General features: G+C 52.0%; 1 protein-coding gene across 3 annotated transcripts; it reads left to right on the top strand.

Moving 5' to 3' along the window:
• Positions 1 to 8,630: 8,630 nt before the first annotated feature.
• Positions 8,631 to 14,423, top strand: KLF10 (KLF transcription factor 10). 3 transcript variants are annotated; one of them, XM_052788696.1, is made up of 4 exons: positions 8,631 to 8,807; positions 10,749 to 10,988; positions 11,093 to 11,996; positions 12,900 to 14,423. In XM_052788696.1, exons 1-4 carry the CDS (start codon positions 8,715 to 8,717, stop codon positions 13,157 to 13,159), a joined length of 1,497 nt encoding a protein of 498 aa, XP_052644656.1. In that variant the 5' UTR covers positions 8,631 to 8,714; the 3' UTR covers positions 13,160 to 14,423. The 3 variants fall into 3 exon arrangements, with proteins under 3 accessions (XP_052644656.1, XP_052644655.1, XP_052644658.1); XM_052788695.1 differs by lacking the exon at positions 8,631 to 8,807 and adding an exon at positions 8,843 to 9,011; XM_052788698.1 differs by lacking the exon at positions 8,631 to 8,807 and adding an exon at positions 9,878 to 10,332.
• Positions 14,424 to 21,693: the final 7,270 nt, after the last annotated feature.

Below are 21,693 nucleotides of genomic sequence, written 5' to 3'. Positions count from 1 at the left end.
AGCTGCAAGACCAAAGTGCATATCTCCCATGAGGAGCTGCGGGAGTGTCGTGGTTTAACCCAGCAGGCAGCTAAATACCACACAGCCATTCGCTCACTCTGCCCCCTGCCCCAGTGGGACGAGGGAGAGGATTGGAAAAAAAAAGTATAATTTGTGGGTTGAGATAAAGACAGTTTAACAGGACAGAAAAGGAAGAGAAAATAATAATAATAATGATAAAAGAATTAGAAGATACAAAACGAGTGATGCACAATGCAACTGCTCACCACCCGCCAATCAATGCCCAGCCAGTTCCCAAGCAGCGGCCCCCGGCCAGCTTTCCCCCTAGTTTATATACTGGGCATGACATCACATGGTATGGAATACCCCTTTGGCCAGCTGGGGTCAGCTGTCCTGGCTGTGTCTCCTCTTCTTGTGCCCCCCAGCCTACTCCCTAGCAGGGCAGTATGAGAAGCTGAAGAGTCCTTGACCACTGCTTAGTAACAACTAAAACATCAGCATGTTATCAATATTATTCTCATCCTAAATCCAAAACACAGCACTATACCAGCTACTAGGAAGGAAATTAACTCTATGCCAGCTGAAACCAGGACAGGGAACGAGGTGCACGTTCCCAAAATTGAGCTGCAAGAGCAAAGTGAGCCACACAGAGAATTCAGGGAGTGGTGAGATGCCAGCACCCTGCTGCCACGCAGGTGGTTGGGATGGGTTGCATGTTGCAAAACCCGCACGATCTCCAGCTAAACCGCTCCACAGGGATCTGCAAAGTCCAGGGTTTTGGCACACCTGATGAAAATCTTTGGGCAAGTTCTTCTGGTCATGAGGGCAACCCCACTGACAGCGGTTCCCTCGCTGTGGTCTCTGACAAAGCCAACACCATCTCTGCGCATTATGGATTTGGAGAGTAAACAGGGATCTCCTCTGCAGCCCCTAGTGTAGATCTGACATCGCAGTGGAGATACTTGCACTGAGCAGCACCAAAGCTGGCTTTCATATAGGCTCTTGTTTTAAAAATTTAAAATAGTATTGCTCAATCCTTATATTGCTGCCAAAAGACTAACTGAGCAGCAAAGCTGTGACTTGTATGATGTCTCTTTAAATGAAACACAAGGCCTTGATCTCTACAGGTCCCTCAAGTGTGCCCTCTGCCCTTAGTTCCTGTGACATCTTAAGGAAAAAAAAATGAAATCAATTACTAATAGCGAGTAGATTGCTTAACAGCATGCCAGTGGTGTGTTTTGTACCACAACACCAAGGGTGTGGTATGTGAGCCAGGCAATTGGCAAGACACAGCAGCAGGATATGGGAGAGCTCAAGGCCTGCTGACACGTACAGGAGGAGTGTATTGGGTGCAGGGAGCCAAACTGGATGCAGTTTAGTCTGTACTGTATGTAGGACATGCTACCTGCATTTTTGCACCTGCATTTTCCTATCCAGAGACCATTTGCTTGCTTGAATATACACTAACAGGCATGCAGTGGGGGTGGAATCAAGTATTGCATCAACAAATTAACACTGCAGGAGCTATTAACATCTCTATCTGATCCGTCATATGGGGCTGGAACTAGTCAATAGTTCAAAAATTATTAAAGGTAGATAGGTTTAAAGAAAAGAAGGACCTTCGTTCACATGACTTCTATCACCATACCTATAATGGGAGGTGTAGAAATGCTGTTACCTGTGTTAGGCGGAAAGGCAAAGCTGTCCCTGCTGACTTCTATACCATATTGATTTGTCACATGAGATGCCCTGGCCACACCACCATCTCATCTCCTTCATACCTCCAGGGTTTAGCCCACCAGAGGAACTCGTGAAATGCAGCAGCCATTAAATCAGTGTCTAAAAAGTAAATTCTGTTTTGGCATGAAAAAGCACACATTTATCTGATTGTAGCATGCACAGGTGGCTTTGTTAGCTACACAAGCTCATTCTATAATGCTCAGAGGCTGTCTCCTCATCTCACTGGCTCGCAGTTCAGCTTCTAAGTATCTGATTTTGTTAGCAAAAATTCAGATAGATCAGTTAGGTTTTATACTAAATAGCTAAATAAATTGTGACACCGGGAAAACTCTGAATATAATAAATACACCATTCAAAGTGGTGGAACACACAGACCTGTATGTCATCCTCGCAAGCAGAAAAGATTCTCAGTTGTGTTTTCTTATATTTTCCAAGCTCTGTCTGCAAATAAACAACGCCACTTTGCCATACTCCTCCACAGCTTTCCAAAGGTATCCATGTTCTTGTGAAATGGCTTATCTCCACATCACACATAGGACCCAACAGTATTGCCTTTTACTGGAGGTATCAACAAAACCACCAGCGTTGCACAAGTGAAGAAAGACCACACAAAATACTAAACAAAAATAAACACATGGTCACACCACGTGAATTGAAATAGGAAGCATGATCTGCATGGAAAGAATCAACAAATCATTCCAATATTAACTCCTGATTTCCACTATAGAGAATTCCCAGGATTTCTTGGACCGAGACATGCAGCGAATATGCGACTTGGCTGTTTTTTGCTGAACAGACACCCATTCTGGCTGACCTTCCAAAAAGATAGATAGGAAGCAGGGCTGTAGCTGGAACCATTGTCCTGTCCAGTGTCCTGAGAAGAAACACAGTTCTTGTGACAGCCACAGGACCTGAGGAAAGTTCTGGTTGGCACACAACCTGTTCCTGCACTGAAGGAACTGAATATAAAACCTCTCACAATCTTCAGTGGACACTGAAGCAATCATTTCCTCACCTAGTTTCTTTCTGCTCCGACTAAAATAACCATCTATCCCACAGTTTTCTGTGAAACAGGTATACGTCTAACATCAGAGGTTAAAAATACCCCTTGATGTCCTGTCACAAGAAGTGGAAAGTGGCTCTTGCCTATTAGTATGTAGAAGCCAAGAGTTTAGGATAAAGGAGCAACTTAAAACGCCTTCTTAATTCTGCATGCCTTAGCCGAGATAAGCCACAGATAACAGAGCTGTATTTCTTAAGAGCAGGGTGAAATTCAGGAGACTGGAGTTTTGCCTGACCTAGCCTCAGACCCTAAACTGCTGGACAGGACTGCACTTACACAGCTGGCCAGTGATTTACCAGCCACGTTGCCAATTCTCTTCCCTAATTTGTCTTCCCAATCCCATGACAATTTAGCTTTCCACATCAGAAGACTATGACCTGCAGGCTGGATAAGTGGTTTTCTGGGAAATTTAAACTTAAGATAAAGTGTAATAGGCATACATAAATAACCCACAAGTACTTAAAAGTCAAAATCCTAAACATCTTCCCAACGAAAACCCCAGACATGTCTGTTTCCTCCTGGGCGGCAAAAAACCACATCCCAAGCTTCTCTGGGAAACTGAATGGAAAATACAAATACATGTGAACTGACAGTGATCCTTTAGCTGCTTCCAGTGATTGCCAGAGAAAATCAGTTTCACAAAAAACTGCTCACTTGCCAAAAGGAAGTTTCTCTTACCTGTCCTAGGCTTCATTTGGGGTGTCTGAGGTTTTTTTTTCACCTCACCAGGCTGTCTCCTATGGCAGCAGTGCAAACATCAGCGCTGCAAACAGCCTCTGAAGCCTTCCATTGCACAGTGCTGAGCAGGCACGGCAGGACTGGAACTGCGGTGACTCAGGAACAGCCACAAATGCTCCGGAGGAAAAGGGCCATGGGCAATACTGTGTAAAATGCACGTACACAGAAACTGGGGTTAGTATCATGTAAGGCTGGGGAGGAACATGGCGCTGCCAGCCAAACAGGACTTGCTCCGTCTGGCAGACTGGTAAAGCAAACTAAAACCCATAAACTGAAGTCTTAATGACAAGTTAAGTTCTGGTTTTCACCTGGTATTCTAATAAGCAATTGCAGAACCAGGACAAAGCAGGTTTTTCCTAAGGTTGGGATGTGTGAGGAAAACGGGGTTTGAAAAAGAAGGGAAAAGAACTTAGAAGACACAAAAAAGGAGATAAGCTGCCTTGTTGCTGATTATATGCTCCACCTCCCCAGTTATCTGATATATAAAGCTTTGCAACTGCTGTCTGTAGCAGCAGACACACTTTTCCAATTATTAATAAATGAACGCGAGCAGCAGTAGGCATGCCAGGGAAAAGAGAACAGCCCCACACCGTACAGCCCTCTTTTGCCCTGAACTCGTTGTCTGCTGCCCCCGGCCCTCCTTCCGCCCCCTCCCCATTCTTGGTTTGCTCCCTTCCTTCCGTCCTTCCTCTTGTGTTCCCTGGCTGCCACTTTCCTGCCACTTCAGAGCTGCGTTTCCCTGGCCACCCGCTCAGCCTCAGCTGCTTTCAGACACCCACCACATCACTCTGCATATGAAAATGAGCTGTCAAATTTTCCAGCCCCTGAAGCAGAGATTATTTTTGGGAGAGGTGGTTTTGACAGTTCTGCCCTGCAGTTCACAGGCAGAGCACAGGGCAGGCTATGTCAGTGCAGGGGGAGAAGAGGAGGGAGGGTACAGCGGTTCAACACACACATGCAGGGCTCCTGGCTGTGCACTCAGAAGGGACTGAAGGTCTGGGGGGGAACATGAAGCTCCCGTGTGGTATGGGAATCAAGGAGCAGTTAAGTCTCCCCACTTCCGAGGTCTGCTCTTTCCCAACCCACAGCCAGCTGCTAGCAATGCTGCTACAGGACACACCGCTGAGGTGACAGTCAAGCCTGCCTGTGGAGGACAGGCACAGCGAAGCCCCTCTCCACCCTCTCACACAAAGTCCCTCACCCCAGCTGCGTCCCTATCACCCCCAGACCACCAGGCAGTGTCTTACAGAGCCCATACTCCCTGCCAAGTACCACAATCAGCATCCAGACCTCATCTGAAGATCTCGCCCACAGGCCCTGAAGAGAGAAAATGTAGCAGGATTTTGACCTACCAGTCCAGCCCCAGCCACTCTGTGCACTTTGACTGCAGCTGGTCAGCACGTGTAACGCAAAACTTGTGGGGCCAAAAGGTCCTGTGCGCCTGGACGGTGGCAGCAGAGGACAACCACTGACATGGTGGGAACAAACCCCAGGGGTGAGAGGAGACACTGACACAGGTGGAGGGAGAATGAGCAGGAGGCTTCCCCAGTGACCAGAAGAGCAGACTGAAGAGAAGAGCAGCTGCAGGGGGTTGCTCTGGAAATTAAAGTTGAAACAAGCCAGTTAAAAGAAGCAAAGACAGACAGCAGTTGGGAGCACCCTGGGAATAGATAGGGAGGATCCAGCAATGGCCGAGGAGGCGGCAGGGTATGAATGGCTGTAGGTGGTGTGGAGCAGGCTCCGGCAGGCGCACTGGGAATGGCCACGCGGAGAGGCTTTCATGGAGTGAAAGCAGTACGGATGTTGTGGGAAGGAAGGTGCATTAAGAAGTATCAAGGATTAAGAAGCAGTGCGTGTGCTAAGGGCACATGAGATTGGCAACTGAGAAAGGCAAGCTGTGGGGACTAGTGGAGAACTACCGCTGGAAGAGGTGCTGCAAGCAGCAAGGGTGATACTGCAGGGCCCGCAGCAACAAAGGCAAAGGGCCAAGAGGTCTTACCGGAAAGCCAAAGCGACTATGGACGAGGAGGTAAAGCAAGGACAGAAGAAGAGAGAAGTAAGAGCAGGAAAAGAACAAAACAGAACAGGCCACCTGAAGCGGGAGCCAATATTGCAAGCCAGCCCTTCGTTATTTTCTCATAGTTATACCACAGCAGAGTCCAGAAGTACCTGTCAGTGTTGGGTCGCATCCTACTTCATGTTGCATAAACTGAGAGAGGTACAGCCAAAATGCCAAAGTATTTACAACAGCCTTGCTCAGTGTCACCTGAAAGCTACCCTTACAACAAAACTAAAAGGCACGTGATCCAGCTCAAACATCACTACACTAATTTCTTCATCTTTCCATTTTATGTGAAAATAATTCTGTTTTCTCCAAAGAGCAGTTTATTTCTTCTAGAAAATTACTGCAGAATCACCTTAACTTCTACAAATAGTCCAGCACATACCTCCAACATCTTGCCATAGCAAGCAAACTAAAAATGGTAACAGTATTTCATGTTACAGACCCTTGGCATGTTCATGTCGGCAACTGCATTTTTAACACTAAAGTTGTCACTGTATCAGTAAAACTTCTGTGTATATGCCTTACATACATGTAAGGGTGAAAAAAGTGACAAAGGTCTGCCTAATTTTCTGCTGACATACAGGCAGAAGCTATTAGTTTTGTGAGTGAACTTATCACGTCGGGTTAAACTGTAATGCTGGTGCAACTTTTACAGATTTAGTTTTAGGGGCAATAACATGCTTCAAAAGATATTTCAAAATGTTTTAAATAAAAACCATTACAATCACAAAAACCATGACAGAACCTGCCATAAACAAAAAAAACAGAACTTCACCAAGAACTACTGCGTATTAGTTCCACAACCTTTATTTCAGCCGGAGCAGATGCAGGCAGATGCACTCACGAGCCAAGAAGCCTTTCCCCAGCCGTGCCTCACGTGACAGTAGCACCTTTTGGCAAAGGACAGCATGTTCCAGGAGTCAAACAACCATTTCATCCACATTTTTTCCTGTTGATTTCAGTGGGAAACACAGAGTAAACACACTTTCTCCTATTAAGACACCCAGAGATGTGGGATCCAGTGGAGTAATTTGTTAACAACTGTTTGCTACTACTAGTGATTTGGATCATCCTGAAGTGAATTCTCTTTTGGGAATTCCCTCTAGATAAGGCAATCAAGCCAATCAGTTTCCCTGCAGGCACAGCAGGGGTCTTACAAAATCTGGCCAAATGGCAGGCAGATACTCAGGTTACACAAGAGAAACGGAAGATGGGAGATGCAGATTTCCCTCTGTCAAGCGACATGTTTTCTCAGACATGAGAATCATGGAAGCTGAAGCTGTAGGAGTAAGAAGGATCCCGCCACTGGCAGTCTGGAGAGTGCATCCCACCAGATGTGTACAGGGTACCAGTGTGAAGCCAAATAACAGAAATTCCAGCTGTACAATGTATCAGTGGCAACACTGGAGTTAAAGCAATACCAAAAAAAGTGTCTTCCTGAGAATAAAATTACCACTCTTCTGTCAACACCCAATTCTTTGAACTAATTAAGAATTGTTCTAAATTCTATTTTACTCTGTGCTCATGTTTTGCAATTGTTGTATCCTCATCCTTCCTTCAGGCTGAAGAAGCCGCTCGTTTGCGATTCTTGCAGCGTTTTTTTCACTTTCAGACATAATTAAACATTCTGGGAGGTTTCCAGGCAAGTTACAGGAGGACATAACCTGCTGTCAGACCCCTTCTGTCAATTGGGATTGGCTGACAAGGGGCAGAAGAATTAAGCAGAAAGAAAGAATATTGGACCATGACACCATGGAAAAGGGGAAAGACAGGAAGACATATCTCAGAAGAAGGAGAAAAAAAAAAGTAGAAAAATGCTCTGAGTGGACGAGGCTGGACTGCCTAGGAGAAGTAGGAGGAGAAATGTCTGAAGCAAAGCTGATTAATTAGGAGAAATGGAACTGAACCATAACGAAGCATCAAGAGTATTTCTAGAGCAGAACGGCACTCTGGCACAAGCTAGTACTCCACAGCTGCAGCCTGGCTTGGGATCCCGCTTCTCAGGTGCTGACACACACAGCCACCTTTTCTGCTTTTATTAGAACTTTCTGACAGGAGCAAGAATCCTCCCTAAACTCTGCATCGAGCAGGATGTATCCAACGGCTCTTGCCCTTCTGGAGTGCCGCAGACTGCAGCGTAATGTAATTAGGAGTGACCCAGCTAACTGGCAGCTGTTACCCAAGCTAGCTGGATGGCAGCTGCCGGGAAGCAGGGCAGGGGAGTGCGGGGGGGCTGCGGGCAGCGCGGCTCGCCCAGGCCAGCTGCTTTACAGCCGGACACCGCCGAGCCGCCACAGGCTCCGGCCTGCGGAGCCGAGGTGCTCGCAGGCCCCGCGGGGCTGGGGGTTTCCCCCGGAGCTCCCGGCCGCCGCAGGGTTCTCGCCTGCCGCCGGCAGCGCTCGGGAGCGGGCCGGGGCCCTGCCCGCCCTTCACGGAACGCCCCGGGCGGCTGCGGCCTGCAAACCTGGGGTGATCCCGACGCGTGGCAGCAAACACCCACACACCCACCCCCCCACCCCCCTTCCCACCACCACCACCACCGCGCAGACGCGGCTGCGTGGGCCTCCACCCGGCGTGGGCCCGGGGAAGCCGCCAGGACATGGGTACCCAGGCCCGCCCAGCCACGGTGTTTCCTCCGGGGGTGGTGGTGTGTGTGTGGGGGAGCAGACAGGCGGGAGCGGCCTGGCCGGGCCGCCCTCCTCTCCCCCCGCCCGCGGCCCCGCTTCACCTCAGCCCGGCGGGGAGCGGGCGGATGGGCGGGGGCCGCGCCGGGGAGGCTGCTCTCCCCCCCCCCCGCCCCGCAGCCGCGTGACCTCAAGCTCGAGGAAGCGCCGGGCCGCCCCCGCCGCTCCCACCCGGAGGCGGCGGGAGGGGGGGGAGGGAGGGGGAGGGGGCGGCACTGACTCAGCCGGCGGCGGGGACTTACCGCGGGCCGCGCACACGCCGCGCTGACACACTGGCCACGCCGCGGGGCAGCCGCCGATCACGCGCGGGGGCCCGGCGCCCATTGGTGGCCGCCTCACACACCTTTGCCGGCGATTGGCGGCGGGCGGCGGGGAGCCCCGCCTCTCCCCCCCCGCGCGCGGGGCCGGGGGTGCCGCCACCTGAATGGGGAGCGGCGAACAAAAAGAGGAAAATAAAGGCAGCGGGCGGAGAGCGGCGGCGGCGCGCGCTCCGGTCAGCCTCGGCTCCCCGCCGGCGGTGAGTGACAGGCCCGGCCCCGCCTGGCGGGCACTGCGGACCAGGGCACCCCCGGGGGTGCGTGGGGGGACGGGGTGTCCCGAGGTGGGGAGGGAGTCCCCGGGGATGGCGCGACAGGGGGATCCCGAGGGGACGGCCGGCTGTCCGGGCGAGAGGAGGGACCGCGGGCAGCGGGAGATCGGACCTAGGCGGCGGCCGGAGGGGGTGAGCGGCGCTGCGGGGCGCTGCGGGGCGACGGGAGGGAGCGGGGAGAGCCCGCGGGGCCGGCGGGCGAGAGGGAGGGAGGGGAGCTGCCGGGAACCTGTTGGCACCGCCGGGCCGGCGACGTGCAGCCCCGTATGCGTGCGTGCCGCGGCGCGCCCAGCGCGGGGGAGCGGCGTGGGCGGCAGGCTCCGCGGCCGCATGTGCCAGGCGGCGGCGGGCGAGGCCCGCCGCCAGGAGGGTGGTGGGCGGTGCGGGGTCCGGGAAGCGGGCCGGCGCTGCGGGGAAGAGCCAGCCGCCGCCCCCGCCGGGCGCTGCCGGAGCCGCGCCGCGGGCCCGCTCCTCGGCGGAGACGCCACTTCGCTTCTCTTCCCTTCCCCCGCGGCGGGAGGCACCGGGCGTGGCGGCGCTGACCCTCGCCCGGCCCCCGCCCGCGGCGAGGCGAGGCGCGGCTCCCCCGGCCGGGCTTTCCTCCGCCCCGCCTGGCCTGGGGAGGCGGGGCGGTCGCGGCGCAGCCCGGCCCTGCCGGCGGCGGCTGTGGCGGGCTCCCTTCCTGCCGGCTGAGGGCGAGGGCGGCCGCGCGGGGAACTGGGTGAAAGGTCGGCGCGCGGCAGTGCCCGCGCCGCCGAGCGGGCGCCGATCACGCTTTGTTCACATGCCCCCGCCCCGGGCCGCGCCTCGGTCGGCGCCGGCCAATGGGCGCCGGCGCGGTGCGGCCCGGGGAGCCAATAGCGGAAGGCGGAGGGCGGCGCGGGCGGGGAGCGCCGGAGGGGTGCGCTGAGGTGAGGGTGGCGCGCGCCCAACGGCCGGGCGCGGGGCCCGCGCCCCGCCCCGCCCCCGTCCCCTCAGCCCGCCGCCGCTGCCGCCGCCGCGGGGGCCGTCAGTGACAGCCGGGGCTGGTGTCCCGCCCCCACCGCCCAGGGGGTGGCAAGGTCCCCTTGAAAAGATGCGTCTTACCCGTGGCTCCAGCTGCCTGGAGACGCGGCTTTTCCACCCACGCCATCTCATCGCGGGGCGAGGGGGTGGGGTGGGGCGGGAATTCGCCAGCGGCGGCGGGCACCGTCCCTCAGAAACCGAAAGCTGTACTAACGGGTAATGGTGCAACGTACAGCTTAGGAGGCTTTCTGCGTGGGTTGGTTCCGTGTGGTGATCGGTCAGGCAGTGAATACACATACATATATTTCAGTTCTCCAAGTTGGTGATTTTTCCTTGCATGGATGTGTGAGACAGGCCTTTTGAGTATTTTCTGGAACATTTGTGGTAGCTAATACCTATTGAAGAAAATGTGCATCAGTCCCAGTACAGTCCATTCTCATGTGTCAAAGTAAGCAGAATACTGAGGCCTGTGTTTAAAGCAAAAATGGAAGGAGGGTGGGGTGTTGAAGGAAGTTTTGTTTTCTTTTTTTCTTGTATGAAGATCTTTATTAAGCTTTCAGACACACCACTTGCGATACAGAATAACTTAAACTGTTGCTTAAGGTTTGGGGGGAGTTCTTTTGTCTCAAGAAAATATATAAAATTCAGCAGATGGCCAGATTTCCCCACTAACAACTTCATACAAATATTATATAAATAAGAAAGGTGGCAGGAATGTACAGGCATACCCCCCATGTGACCAAGTGTATTTATCTTGCACAGGTTGGTTTGTTTGGTCTTTACATTGCCTTCTTATAAGTAACTGCAAAATATTCAAACTTAGCATCGGGTTCAAAATTTCTTTTTTTCCTTTAACCAAAACAGGAGGAAGAAATGGAGATGATGACTGAGAAACAGAGAGATACTAGGTATTCCTGGAACAATACTCCTGAAAAAGGCGATTATGAGGCTGTAGAAGCCCTTATTTCTATGAGTTGCAACTGGAAATCAGACTTCAAAAAACATGCAGAAATGAGACCTATAACTCCAGCATCTGATATGTCAGAAGAGAGTGACGAGACTTTGCTTCCTGGAGCAGCGGACTTCCATGCAATACCAGCATTTGTAAGGTTTTTTTAAATTTCTACATGTGCATGCTTGTTTTTAACGGCGTGGCGATGTGTTGGTAACGTGCCCCCCCCTTACTGTGTCTCTCTTCCCCTGCACAGTGCCTGACCCCCCCCTACAGCCCTTCCGACTTCGAGATGTTGCAGGTGGTCCATCCCGGGGCACCGGCGCCCGCTGCAGCGCTCAGCAAATTGCTGGCCGAGGCTGCCAAGACTCCTCTGGCCGCAGCTCGGAGAGAGGCGGAGAGGGCTCCAGCAGCCGGGCCTCTGAAAGCTCAAGCCACGAGTGTTATCCGCCACACGGCTGATGCCCAGCTTTGTAACCGCAAAACCTGCCCGGTGAGAACAGCCAGTGTGCTGAAATACCAGGACAGTGTTTCAAGGGAAACAAACAGTAAACAAAACACTGAAGAAGCAGAACATTTGGTGTGTTCCGCTGTGGCGCCGAGCAGAGCCAGTGATGAGAGCGGTGAACTGCCGGTGGCAGAAGGAAAAACTGCAGAAGCAGCTGTCGGTCCGGCACCCTCGACAAAGCCCTCGGTCAGCAGGCATCAGCCTGTCCCTGGATCGGCACGGCAGTCGGCGGCGGTGGCACCGCCATGCCCCGCCCAAGGCAGTGGAGCCCCCCCCGTGCCAGTGATTTGCCAGATGGTCCCGCTGCCCGCAAACAGCAACGTTGTGACGGCTGTAGTGCCCACTGCCACGCCAAGCCAGCAGCCGGCTCTCTGTCAGCCCATGGTCTTTATGGGCACCCAAGTTCCCAAAGGTGCTGTTATGTTCGTTGTGCCCCAGCCAGTTGTGCACAGCACAAAGGCTCCCATTATTAGTCCGAATGGCACGAGACTCTCTCCCATTGCCCCTGCTCCTGGCTTCGTACCTTCTGCAGCAAAAACCACTCCTCCGGTTGATTCTTCGAGAATAAGAAGTCACATTTGCAGCTATCCAGGGTGTGGGAAGACGTACTTCAAGAGCTCCCATTTGAAGGCTCACGTCAGAACACACACAGGTTGGTCGCTGTTGCTGGATGTTAAAAATTAATGTAGAAAATTGCGGCTATATACGCAACTTGCTGAGGTTCTAGCGATTACTGGATTTGTTCATGGAACAAATTGTGGGGCAGCAATGAAATACTGTTTTTGCCAGCATGTGTTATAATGCTGCCTAATCTCAGACAGGAAATCTCCCGGAGGGGAATTTGACTCAGCAGTTTGTTTGTGCTGGACTTGCTTCGTGTCAGAAGGCGTTCAGTAATGCTTCTTACGAGTGCGGAAGCAAGGCCTTGCCCAATGTCGAGTATGCTTTTCCAGAGTTAAAGACGCCTTATTAGGCTTGTCCGCAAGAATGGCTTTGTCAGAAGTGGGTAGAACTTGAAGGGATTCTTTTAAGAAAGAATATGAGGATCCACCCCAAACTATTCCTACCTTGGTTATTTTAGAGTAACTTCTCCACGCCTCAGTTCTTAATCGCAGTAGCAAAAAGAGTCGCATGCATTTTCACATGGGCTCACAGTGCGCTACCAGAGCTCTGTTACATAAAACATTATTGCAGGTCGTGTTTTAGAGGGTCGTTTCGGGCATGCTAAGTGGTCATGGTCTGCAGTTCAGGTGCAGCTGAAAGTTAAAATCAGCTGTCTTGAGACACTAAGTATTTGGTTCCAGAGAATTGTTAACCCTTTGTACTACTTGGCCTTGAGAATAGTGAGTCTGCATGTTTAAATCTTGGTATAGAAACAATTTTTTACATTCTGTATACCTAAAAGTAATTAATATTTATGTAGATTTTTGGTTCAACTGTCATAATAGAAACTTTTATTTGAAAAAGTCAAATCCTGCCAGTCAAGGGCGGTAGTGTTTGTTGCTCAGTTAGTACTCACGGGTTTTTTTTCTTTGTCCTTTTTTTTTTCTTTTAGGAGAAAAGCCATTTAGTTGTAGTTGGAAAGGCTGTGAGAGAAGGTTTGCACGGTCTGATGAACTGTCTCGCCATCGCAGAACACACACCGGGGAGAAGAAGTTTGCCTGCCCGATGTGCGAGCGGCGGTTCATGAGGAGCGACCACTTAACGAAGCACGCACGTCGCCACTTATCGGCTAAGAAGTTACCAAACTGGCAAATGGAAGTGAGCAAGTTAAACGATATTGCTGTGCCACCAACATCTGCGACCACGCAGTGAAGGGACTCATTCTGAAGACAGTGGAATTAACTGTTGTCGCTGGGATATGCCAGCTGGAAAAAGCCTTTTGCTCCCGGTCTGTGGCTCTCCCGCACTGGCTGCTGATGGCGGCGCAGCAGAGAGGCAAAGGCAGTCTGCGCTCGGTCACAAAACCTGTTGCTGGGAGAACCGGTGGCTGATGGGAATAGCGGGTGTCTTTTGCACTGGTAAGGAGAGAGAGAGAGAAAAAGGGAAGGTTCTAGAGCAGAGCAGCACGCATTGTGCCAGTTTTGAGTTTTGCTAATTATTGATATATATGCTCTAGATCAGTCACATGTAAGTGTTACTGAACGTTTGCTGCTGATGCTTGAGACCAACTCCGATTTTTAACTTTCACTTGTCAGCCTTCAGTACGGCACAAACTGGGAAGACGACAATGTACGGGCGCAGGCTTGAAACCCCAGAACGCACCTCCGTAAGATAATCTAAATCGGTTTTCCTACTCCTGCCGCCTTTTCTTGGCAGGAATCTTTTCCTCCTGTCCATTCTCCAGCCCCGGCCCAACTGATGATTTGGTGCCAGACTCCTGGAGATTCTGGACGTACCCTCTGGCGCAGGGTGTTTAACATGCCCAGCCGTATGCTGCTGCCCAGAGGGGCTCAGCCTGGGCATTCAGGGGCACCATGAGGGGCAGCTGGAGGGTGGGAGCCTTTCCGAATCCTCTCTGACTTTGTAATATTTTCCCAGCTTCTTTGGCAAGCTTTGCGATTATTACAATTGGATATACCTGGGCGTCGTATGATGCTTCTGCTTTTGTGTTGCTTAGGGTTTGCTTTATACCTTCTCACAGTTGCGTACCACTGCGTTTTTCATAAGCGGGTACAGTGCACTTTTAAGAGAAACATGGTAACTGTAAACTACTCGGGTTGATTAAGGAAGAAAACCAAGAATCTTAGGCTTCTTGATCATGTTATTCTTTGAAAGACGGTTTATACTAAAAATGAAATGGATATATTATGTATTGTATTAAATTAGAAAGTTGTGATTCGAAAAGTAAAACGAGGCAGTGAAGACATGGGCCTAGACTTTAAACTGTAGCTTTTGTGACAAATAAATGCATCAACTTTCACTATTTCTATTTTATCATATTATGTTGAAGACATATCAGTAAGTGAACAGTTTGAAAATAGTGTATTAGATACGCTTTTTGTGACTACTTTAAAGATTTGCACATTTCTTATGTTGTACTTTATACTTTGTTTACAATAAAACCAATTTTCTTTAATATAGACACCTCTTTTTTTTTTTTTTAATTCACAGCAGAACTTAGCCCTTTGCAAGGAAAATACCCTCAAAACAAAATACAGTGTCCATTATTATGTGTCCTGACCAGTGAAACACTCTCTCTTAACTTTTGATATTTTTTAAAGCTCTTATAAAGCCCATAGGAGTGGAATTCCAAGTCTGCACTTAGTACTCTGAGTGTCTGTTTTGTTGTGTGGTTTTTTTTTCCTCCCCACTCTTCATCCCCCCACCCCTTTTCTTCGGGAAACCAAAAATAAATGTGCTCATGTGGGCCATTACAATGCTGGTGAAAAATACCTCCTTTTTGCAGGTGATGGAACTGCACCGTGCCCCAAGGGTCCCCCTGCCCTGCTGCCGGTGGCCGGTGAAGACGGGCACTTATGGTGTCTGTTCTCCAAGGCGGGGGTGTGCCTGCCCCTGCTAGAGCTGTCTCCCGGGGAGACTCCTGTGGGGAAGGGGGCAGGGAGGGGGTTCTACGTTCTCGGGGGGGCTGGGGGGGGGCAGCAGGTTTCTCTGCCTTCGGCCACCCCTGCCTGCCTGCCTGCCTGCGTGCAGGGGGTGGCCGCTTAGTCCTGCCTGCGTGGGCTCTTCTGCCTCCTGCTCTGGCCGCCCTGCCTGCAGGGATCCCTGGCTTTCACAACGGTGAGGGTGTTGACTCGCTGCCCTGCCCTGCGGCATGTTTGGGGCAGGGGCACTCCTTGCCTTATCCTGTTTGACACAGTGCCCTGCGTAGGGAGATCATGAGTCATTGCCCTTTCTTCTTGTTCCAGGGGGAATACGCCATCATAGCCCAATGCAAAAGAGATGCTTCCCCAGGATCACGAGTCCCATGCCGCCATCTTGCTTCAAGGTGGTGTACCTTTCATGGGCATAGGAGAAAAAAACCATTGTAACAGCTCTGGGTCTGAAACCCTTCCATGGCTGCAACTAGCCATTGGGCTAGGAAGCCGGGTCCCCTCGCCAGCTCTGCCTGGCACGCTGAACCTTGAATCCAGTTTTGTGCCACAGCCCCGCGTGAGGAGGGCATAAGAAAGTGCTACCCCCCATCGTTATCCTGCCCACGCCGAGCTGGCCATGGCTCTCCTCGGCAGTGCGGGCGGTGGGATTTGACCCCCCTCCGGCTCAGCAGGGAGTTGAACTCAAATCTGACTTCCCGGGCAAGTGCTCTCATGCTGCCAGGCAATAAAAGGGGAAGAAAGGGAGTCTCTGTGCCGTGGTCATCTCCGCTGGCTGTGTTTTCTGAAGAAAAAAGCAGCCGCTGGTGCTTTTTGTGTGGCATCCAGCTCTGGAGGCGTGTGGTGGGCATGCCCTGAGAGCACCTGCGGGCGGCACTGCTGGGGAGGCCGCAGAGGGAAGCCTGTTTCTGGCATTGCTGTCAGCTAAATAAAATACCATTTCTCACTCTCAATATGGAATTTAACAGGGAGAAGTGCACTTCTGACTGGTTCCAGGCGAAGGCAGAGCCGTAATTGTGAGTTTACCTCACGTGCCACTTCTTAAAGCCTAACCATGGAAGCCAACTGGAAACTAAACCAGCTATTTGGGGGTTTAATCCAAGTTTAACCTGAAAAATTTAGCTGCAAGGGCATTATTAGACACCTTTTCAGTGCTGACTTTATTATTGTGCAATCAAATTTGGTTGCATAGTGGGAAACTTAATTTTTATAAATTTTCTATGGATTTCTGTCAACAATTAGAATTTCCTTACTCCTACATGTAAACCGAAAGCACTCCTCGTATTCTGCCCTCCTATTTGGGTTTAACGATGAAGCCAAACAGAAACGCAAACCAAAATGCTCTCGGCAACCCCCCACTTGGGATAAGTACGTGGATGCCCACACCGGCGGGCGCTGGCTGCAGCGGGGGCCTGCTGGGGCGGCCACTGCTGTCGTCTGCTGTGCCGACACCCGGCTCCGGGCAGCCGATCTGAAGGGATCCAAGAGATCAGCATATATTCTTGGAAGCAGATTTCGGAAGTATCTATAAACCCTTCATCTTGCTGTTTCGCGCTGATCTCCAAAGTGATGCCTGCACATAAAAATCGACGCCGCGCTGGTGACATCAATTATGCGCGTTGGAGCGAGAGACGTTCCCCGTCCCGGCGGACAGGGAAGAGCAGCTGGGGTCTCACAGCATGTTGTCCTGGGAAGGGCGGGAGCGAGCCGCTGTGTCCAAAACAAAGCGATATAACCCCCCGGTTGGTATGCCTACCTTGCCGGTGGGCGCTGGGGGAGACGGGGACCGTTTGGGGGGGCAGAGGGTGGCTGCCTGCCCCGGGGGTAAGGCAGGCAGCTCGCTCCTGCCACAGGAGGAGCTGAGCAGGGCTGAGCAGGACGTGTTGGGGGACTCGGGGTCTGGTTATCCCACCCCCCTGCCTAAACCAGGATGGATCAGTGATAGGGGACTGCGGTGCTGGGGTACCCTGCGCGTGCCCTGAGTGTGCCTTTGCCAGTGCCCGGGGATTTTAATCTCTTCGGAGAGGATGGAGAGAAGGCTGGAAAAAGCAAGCATTTTCCCTTGTGGTTTGGAGAAGAATAATTTCCATTACAGCAGGATTATTTGTGGGAGGCTTAGACGCTCTATGAGTGAACTAATATATATTCTAAAAGAAGAGGGGTCCTGAGCTGGGGCAGCTTGTCTGGAGCCACAGACGCAGCTGAGACGAGGACCAGGGCAGCCTGTCTACCCGTCCCGCCTGGAGAGCTTGGCTTGCTGAGGTTTTTCCTCCCGAGCTTTGCCATCCAGCGGTGCTATTTCAAGACACCCTTAACCAACCGGTCCTGCGATCCTGGCAGAGGGTCCGTACAGCCTTGGCTCCAGGGTGGGTGCCACAGTGCAGATGTGGCACGTGCCCAGAGAGCCAGGAGGAAGGGCTTTATCGTCAGCTGGCCCGAGACTTGCACACCGCGTGCAGGGGCATCAGGTATTCCCCTGGCATCTCCCCACCTTTACTGTAAATAGATGATTCATGTGTCTGCTTTGGCAACAAACTTAGATCACCAAGGAAACACTCGCAAGCTGTCAGAAAAGTTAGAGCACAAAATCAGGTCAAGAGAAACGATGAATGAATGAGTGTGTGCATTACGGGCTCAAGCACCTGGTTCTGTATCCCAGATTGTCTGCAGAAATCTTCGCTTCTCCTGGAGCATGTGGTCAGGGGGGTAATATTCAGCGAGAAGAAATGTTTTTGGAGTATGCCTTACGATGTAATTGAGTGTGTCACACTGAGCTTCCATGTCTTTTCTAGGGATATGGGGATCTGGAAGGCTTTCTGTTGTCACCAAAAGAAAATGTGATACTTAGCAATAAGAAAACAACAGCAAAATACAGCTTTAGCCATGTCTTTATATTCATGAGAAGACGGGGGCTAAACTTGCTAATGCACTTGCTGTGTTGTGATATAAATCAAGTAATAATCATATAAAATGCATTAAATAATTCAGAAGCTTTGTTAGGATACCACAGTTTTGATGAAACTTTATACTTGCTTGTGTATTCTACTCTGAAAGTCAAAGTAATTGTCTGGTGAAAAAAATTCTGCTGCTACCGCTACTTCAACTACTCGGAAGATTTCGGTAGATGTCAAAGTACTCGCATGGCAACAACTTCCCAAATAAACGGATGCAGCAGTCGCGGGGACTGCCCATGCGCTAACAGCTGCGGCGAGGCATGAACACACCCCACCTCGGCTAAATATTCCCCAGGGCCTCAGCAAAACTTAAATGGCTTTGAATAGTTGAGGCATATAGCGTCTCCTCTCTGCCCAGCTCATCTCCTGACTGCTTCTGACACATGCAGGAGGAACTGACATTTGTCAAGTCTTTTTTTTTTTTTTAAAACCTTCACAAACTTCTCATTTCATTAATGCCATCCAGGCTGAATTCCATACAGCTTTCATCATTTCACTGTGAGGGCTGGGATCTTCACAGCGATAGCTAGGGGACTGGCATGGGGTGCTTACTGTGAACAGCAGCCTCAGGCAGTTTAAACACTTCTGCTTGGGAAACAGAGCTTTTAATGTTTAATTGCCTAGCAGGCAGCTGGAAAGTACAACACCCACCTCCCCAAAATGAAAAGAGAAAGACAGTTTCGCAGGCAACCTGAGTGGAATTGAAGAATATGTAGAGTACGGAGAGTACAATAATGGCCTAAAATGCAGGGTGGTCAAAACCTTAGTGAAACCCTCATCAAGCAAACAATAAATCCACTCCCCTGACCACCCGTCAGCCGCGCTGTAACCTTGCCAGTCGTTGCACACCAGAGGAGCAGTCACTAAATAAAAAGGCAGTTAGAAGCTGCAGCATGGCAAGAGGACAGAGCAGCCATCTTCAAACGAGCTATGCAATCAGCTTAATGAAGACATAATTCTTGATCAGCTGTCATCAGTATTCCTCGAGTGATCCTGACTAAGGGGGGAGGGAGTGCAAAGCCAGGAGCGAGGGCCAGGTTAGCCAAAGGGATTCCCCGTCTGCAGCTGCAGCACAGAGCGCTGGCCCGAGGAGCGCAGCAGGGATGGCCACGAGAGCCCCTCCTGCCCCGGGGCTGTACAACCTGCGAGCACGTGTGGGTTGTGGGGCTCTGACTGCTATGCAGGTTTAGGGAGCAGTTGCCTCTGACGCTCTTGGTTGAGCATAAGCGGTTCTATTTCCTTTTCTTCTCCCCACCAACATTGGGTGGGTGGTGCCACGCAGGTGCTCTGGGGCTCTTTTGGGCTCCCCGGAGCTGTCAGGCTCCCTGCCCTCCTGGGGACAAGAGCACCCGTTCCCGCTTGCGCGGGGCTGCGTGCTGCCCTCAGGAGTGGGGCTCCCTCGTGCCCCTGGGCTGCGGAGTGGGTTACAGGGAGCTCCCACCACCAGGAATGAGGCCACGTGCTTCCCACCAGCCCCACAGTCCTTCCACCTGGCAGGTGACAGTCACCCTGTCACCCCGTGCCCCCATCTCCCCGGCACCCCGCCGCTCCCGGCTCCGCACCAGCTTCCGCAGCCCAGAGCAGAGCTTGGGAAATCGGAAACCAGAAGTAGGCCCGCTGCATGGGAGCCTTCGCTGGGGGCACTGGAGCAGCTTGAACCCCACGTTGGAGCCGTGCCGCTGCCCGGCCGCATCCCTCGCTGACCCTGACCCATGGGCTCGCCTTCCCCGCCAGCATCGGCACTCACCGAGCCCTCAGCCCCGCTCGGCAGCAGTCCGAAATTTGGGTCTCTGCTTCTCACGAAGCCTGGGAGATGTTAGTGTCTCTGGGAGCTCACCTCCCTGCATGGCCACGGCCGAGGTGACCCATGGGCTTCCCACGCTGCCCGCAAAGCTGGCGGCTGCTCAGGAGGGTGGTGTGATCTCCTCCATCTCCTTTCACTAGGAAGCCACGCTGGCAAAAGAGTCTTGCGATTTTCTGAAATAAAGGGGAAACTGTGGCATCCCTGTGAAATTCTCAGTGCAGTACATGGATCAAAAATACCCGTCATTGAACTAAGGAGAAAGAAATTGTTACTGTCTGTAAGTACCCAGAGGGAAGCTGAGTGAGTGGAAAGGACGAGTACTTACAGATTAGCTGGCCCAGATAGCATCGCTTGTGTCTCGCACTGATTCATCCTAACAATAACCCTCCCAGCCATGGGACAGCAGGAATTATTTCAGGTCTTTCCATAGGAAAACATCCTAAGTGGTTAGTTGCTAATCTGCAGCTGGGGGGGATCTTTTTATTTTTTTTTTTCCATTTATGCAAGAGATTTTTCAATTCCCTGTTTAAGTGAAGCAACAAGTATGATGAGTTGATGATGAGTCACCAGGCCAGGAAAAAAGCTGCAGGAAGGCTGGACTATTTATAAACTGTAAAAGAAAGAAAGGAAATATATTCTAGATGCAGACAGATCTGGAAGGTGACTCCAACTTCTCTTGTGCGATCATATATTCCCAGGTGCTGGACAGCAAACCTCCCAGGAGGGAGGGGGGAAGCGCTGGCAGGGCGTAGATGCTTTTTTGGAAAGGATTCATTGACATTGCACGGAGCGGCACGCTTCGCGGCTCTCCTCCGAGGGGCACGGCTACACAGCCAGGTTCCCCCTCATTTATCGCCTTTGTACCGGCTCCGCGTGCCGGGAGGGGAGGTAAGCCAGCCCGAGCTCTCCGCCGCCACGGCACAAGTGTTGGCTGCGTGCGCCGAGGCAGGTCATCAGGAGTAAGGTCAGGTACCGCCGTGTGAGTCACCGCCGGTGCTGGTGCAGATGTGGGGCTCTGCTGGGTGAGCGCTGGTGGAGGCAGCTGGAGGGGCTTCCTCCACCTCCCTCTCTGCCAGCTCCTCTGCTGGGAGGTACTGGGCCGTGAGCGGAAACCTCTCCACGGTTCAGCCCCTGCAGCTCTCGGCTCATCCGGCTCACACCACCATACTGGGAGGTGGGATGCGGAGGTGCCGCTGGGAAACAAACAAACCGAAAAGCTATCTGGCAATAATTTTGAAGCCTTGGCATGGCTGGTAAGGGCATTGCTGAGCGTGCAAACTGGCCTAGGTGGTCGCACAATCTGGAGATACCACCCCCTGACACGGGGCTTGGGCGGCGGAAAGCAGCGAAAGCTTCACCTCCGCCAGACACTGCCAGAGCTGTCTCCAAGAGCACGTGCAAGCAACGTGGCGCGGCCTCCTTGCACAGCAGATGATCACACGTCTCCCTGGGTTTTGACAGTTAAATTCTGGGTAACTGTAGCTGCTCTGGGATGCGGTTGGGCAGGGGCGGAGGGAAGGACCTGTTGCCAAGAAGGCAAAGAGCACCTGAGGTCTTGAAAGTCCCACCTGCAAAACACAATCGATGTCTGTCCCATGGGGTTAGGCTGCAGCAGTACCTGATGCTTTTGGTGCAGAGGGGTCTGCAGCCCGGGTCATTTGGGTGGCCGACACAGCTTTGCCCTCACATCCCTGCCCTGTGCTCACATCGTCCCTGCTTCCGACACTAGGTCAAAATCCGTGTCACGGCACGGTTAAACAGATGCTTAAACAGGACACCTGGACTGGAAGATGATGATCTATGTTTATTGCTTTAGACATGGATTAGGTGCTGGTGGCTTGATTCAGCGCTCACGGTTCTTATCCAAGGCACGGTTTTGTGCCGATGCTCAGCGCACGTCCCAGTTTGTGGGATACCTGCACACCTAATGAGATTTAATATGTTTAGGAGTTTATTTAGGCTCTAGTTCGATTAAGCACTGGATCTGGGGAAGAAGGAGGACGGATCTTTAGTGTTTAAGTGATAATTTCTCTTGAC

The sequence above is a fragment of the Harpia harpyja genome, chromosome 5 (genome assembly GCF_026419915.1).
Source record: "Harpia harpyja isolate bHarHar1 chromosome 5, bHarHar1 primary haplotype, whole genome shotgun sequence".
Classification (NCBI taxonomy): Eukaryota; Metazoa; Chordata; class Aves; order Accipitriformes; family Accipitridae; genus Harpia; species Harpia harpyja.
The sequence above is the reverse complement of the archived record's forward strand: the minus strand, read 5'-3'. Positions and strand labels throughout refer to the sequence as shown.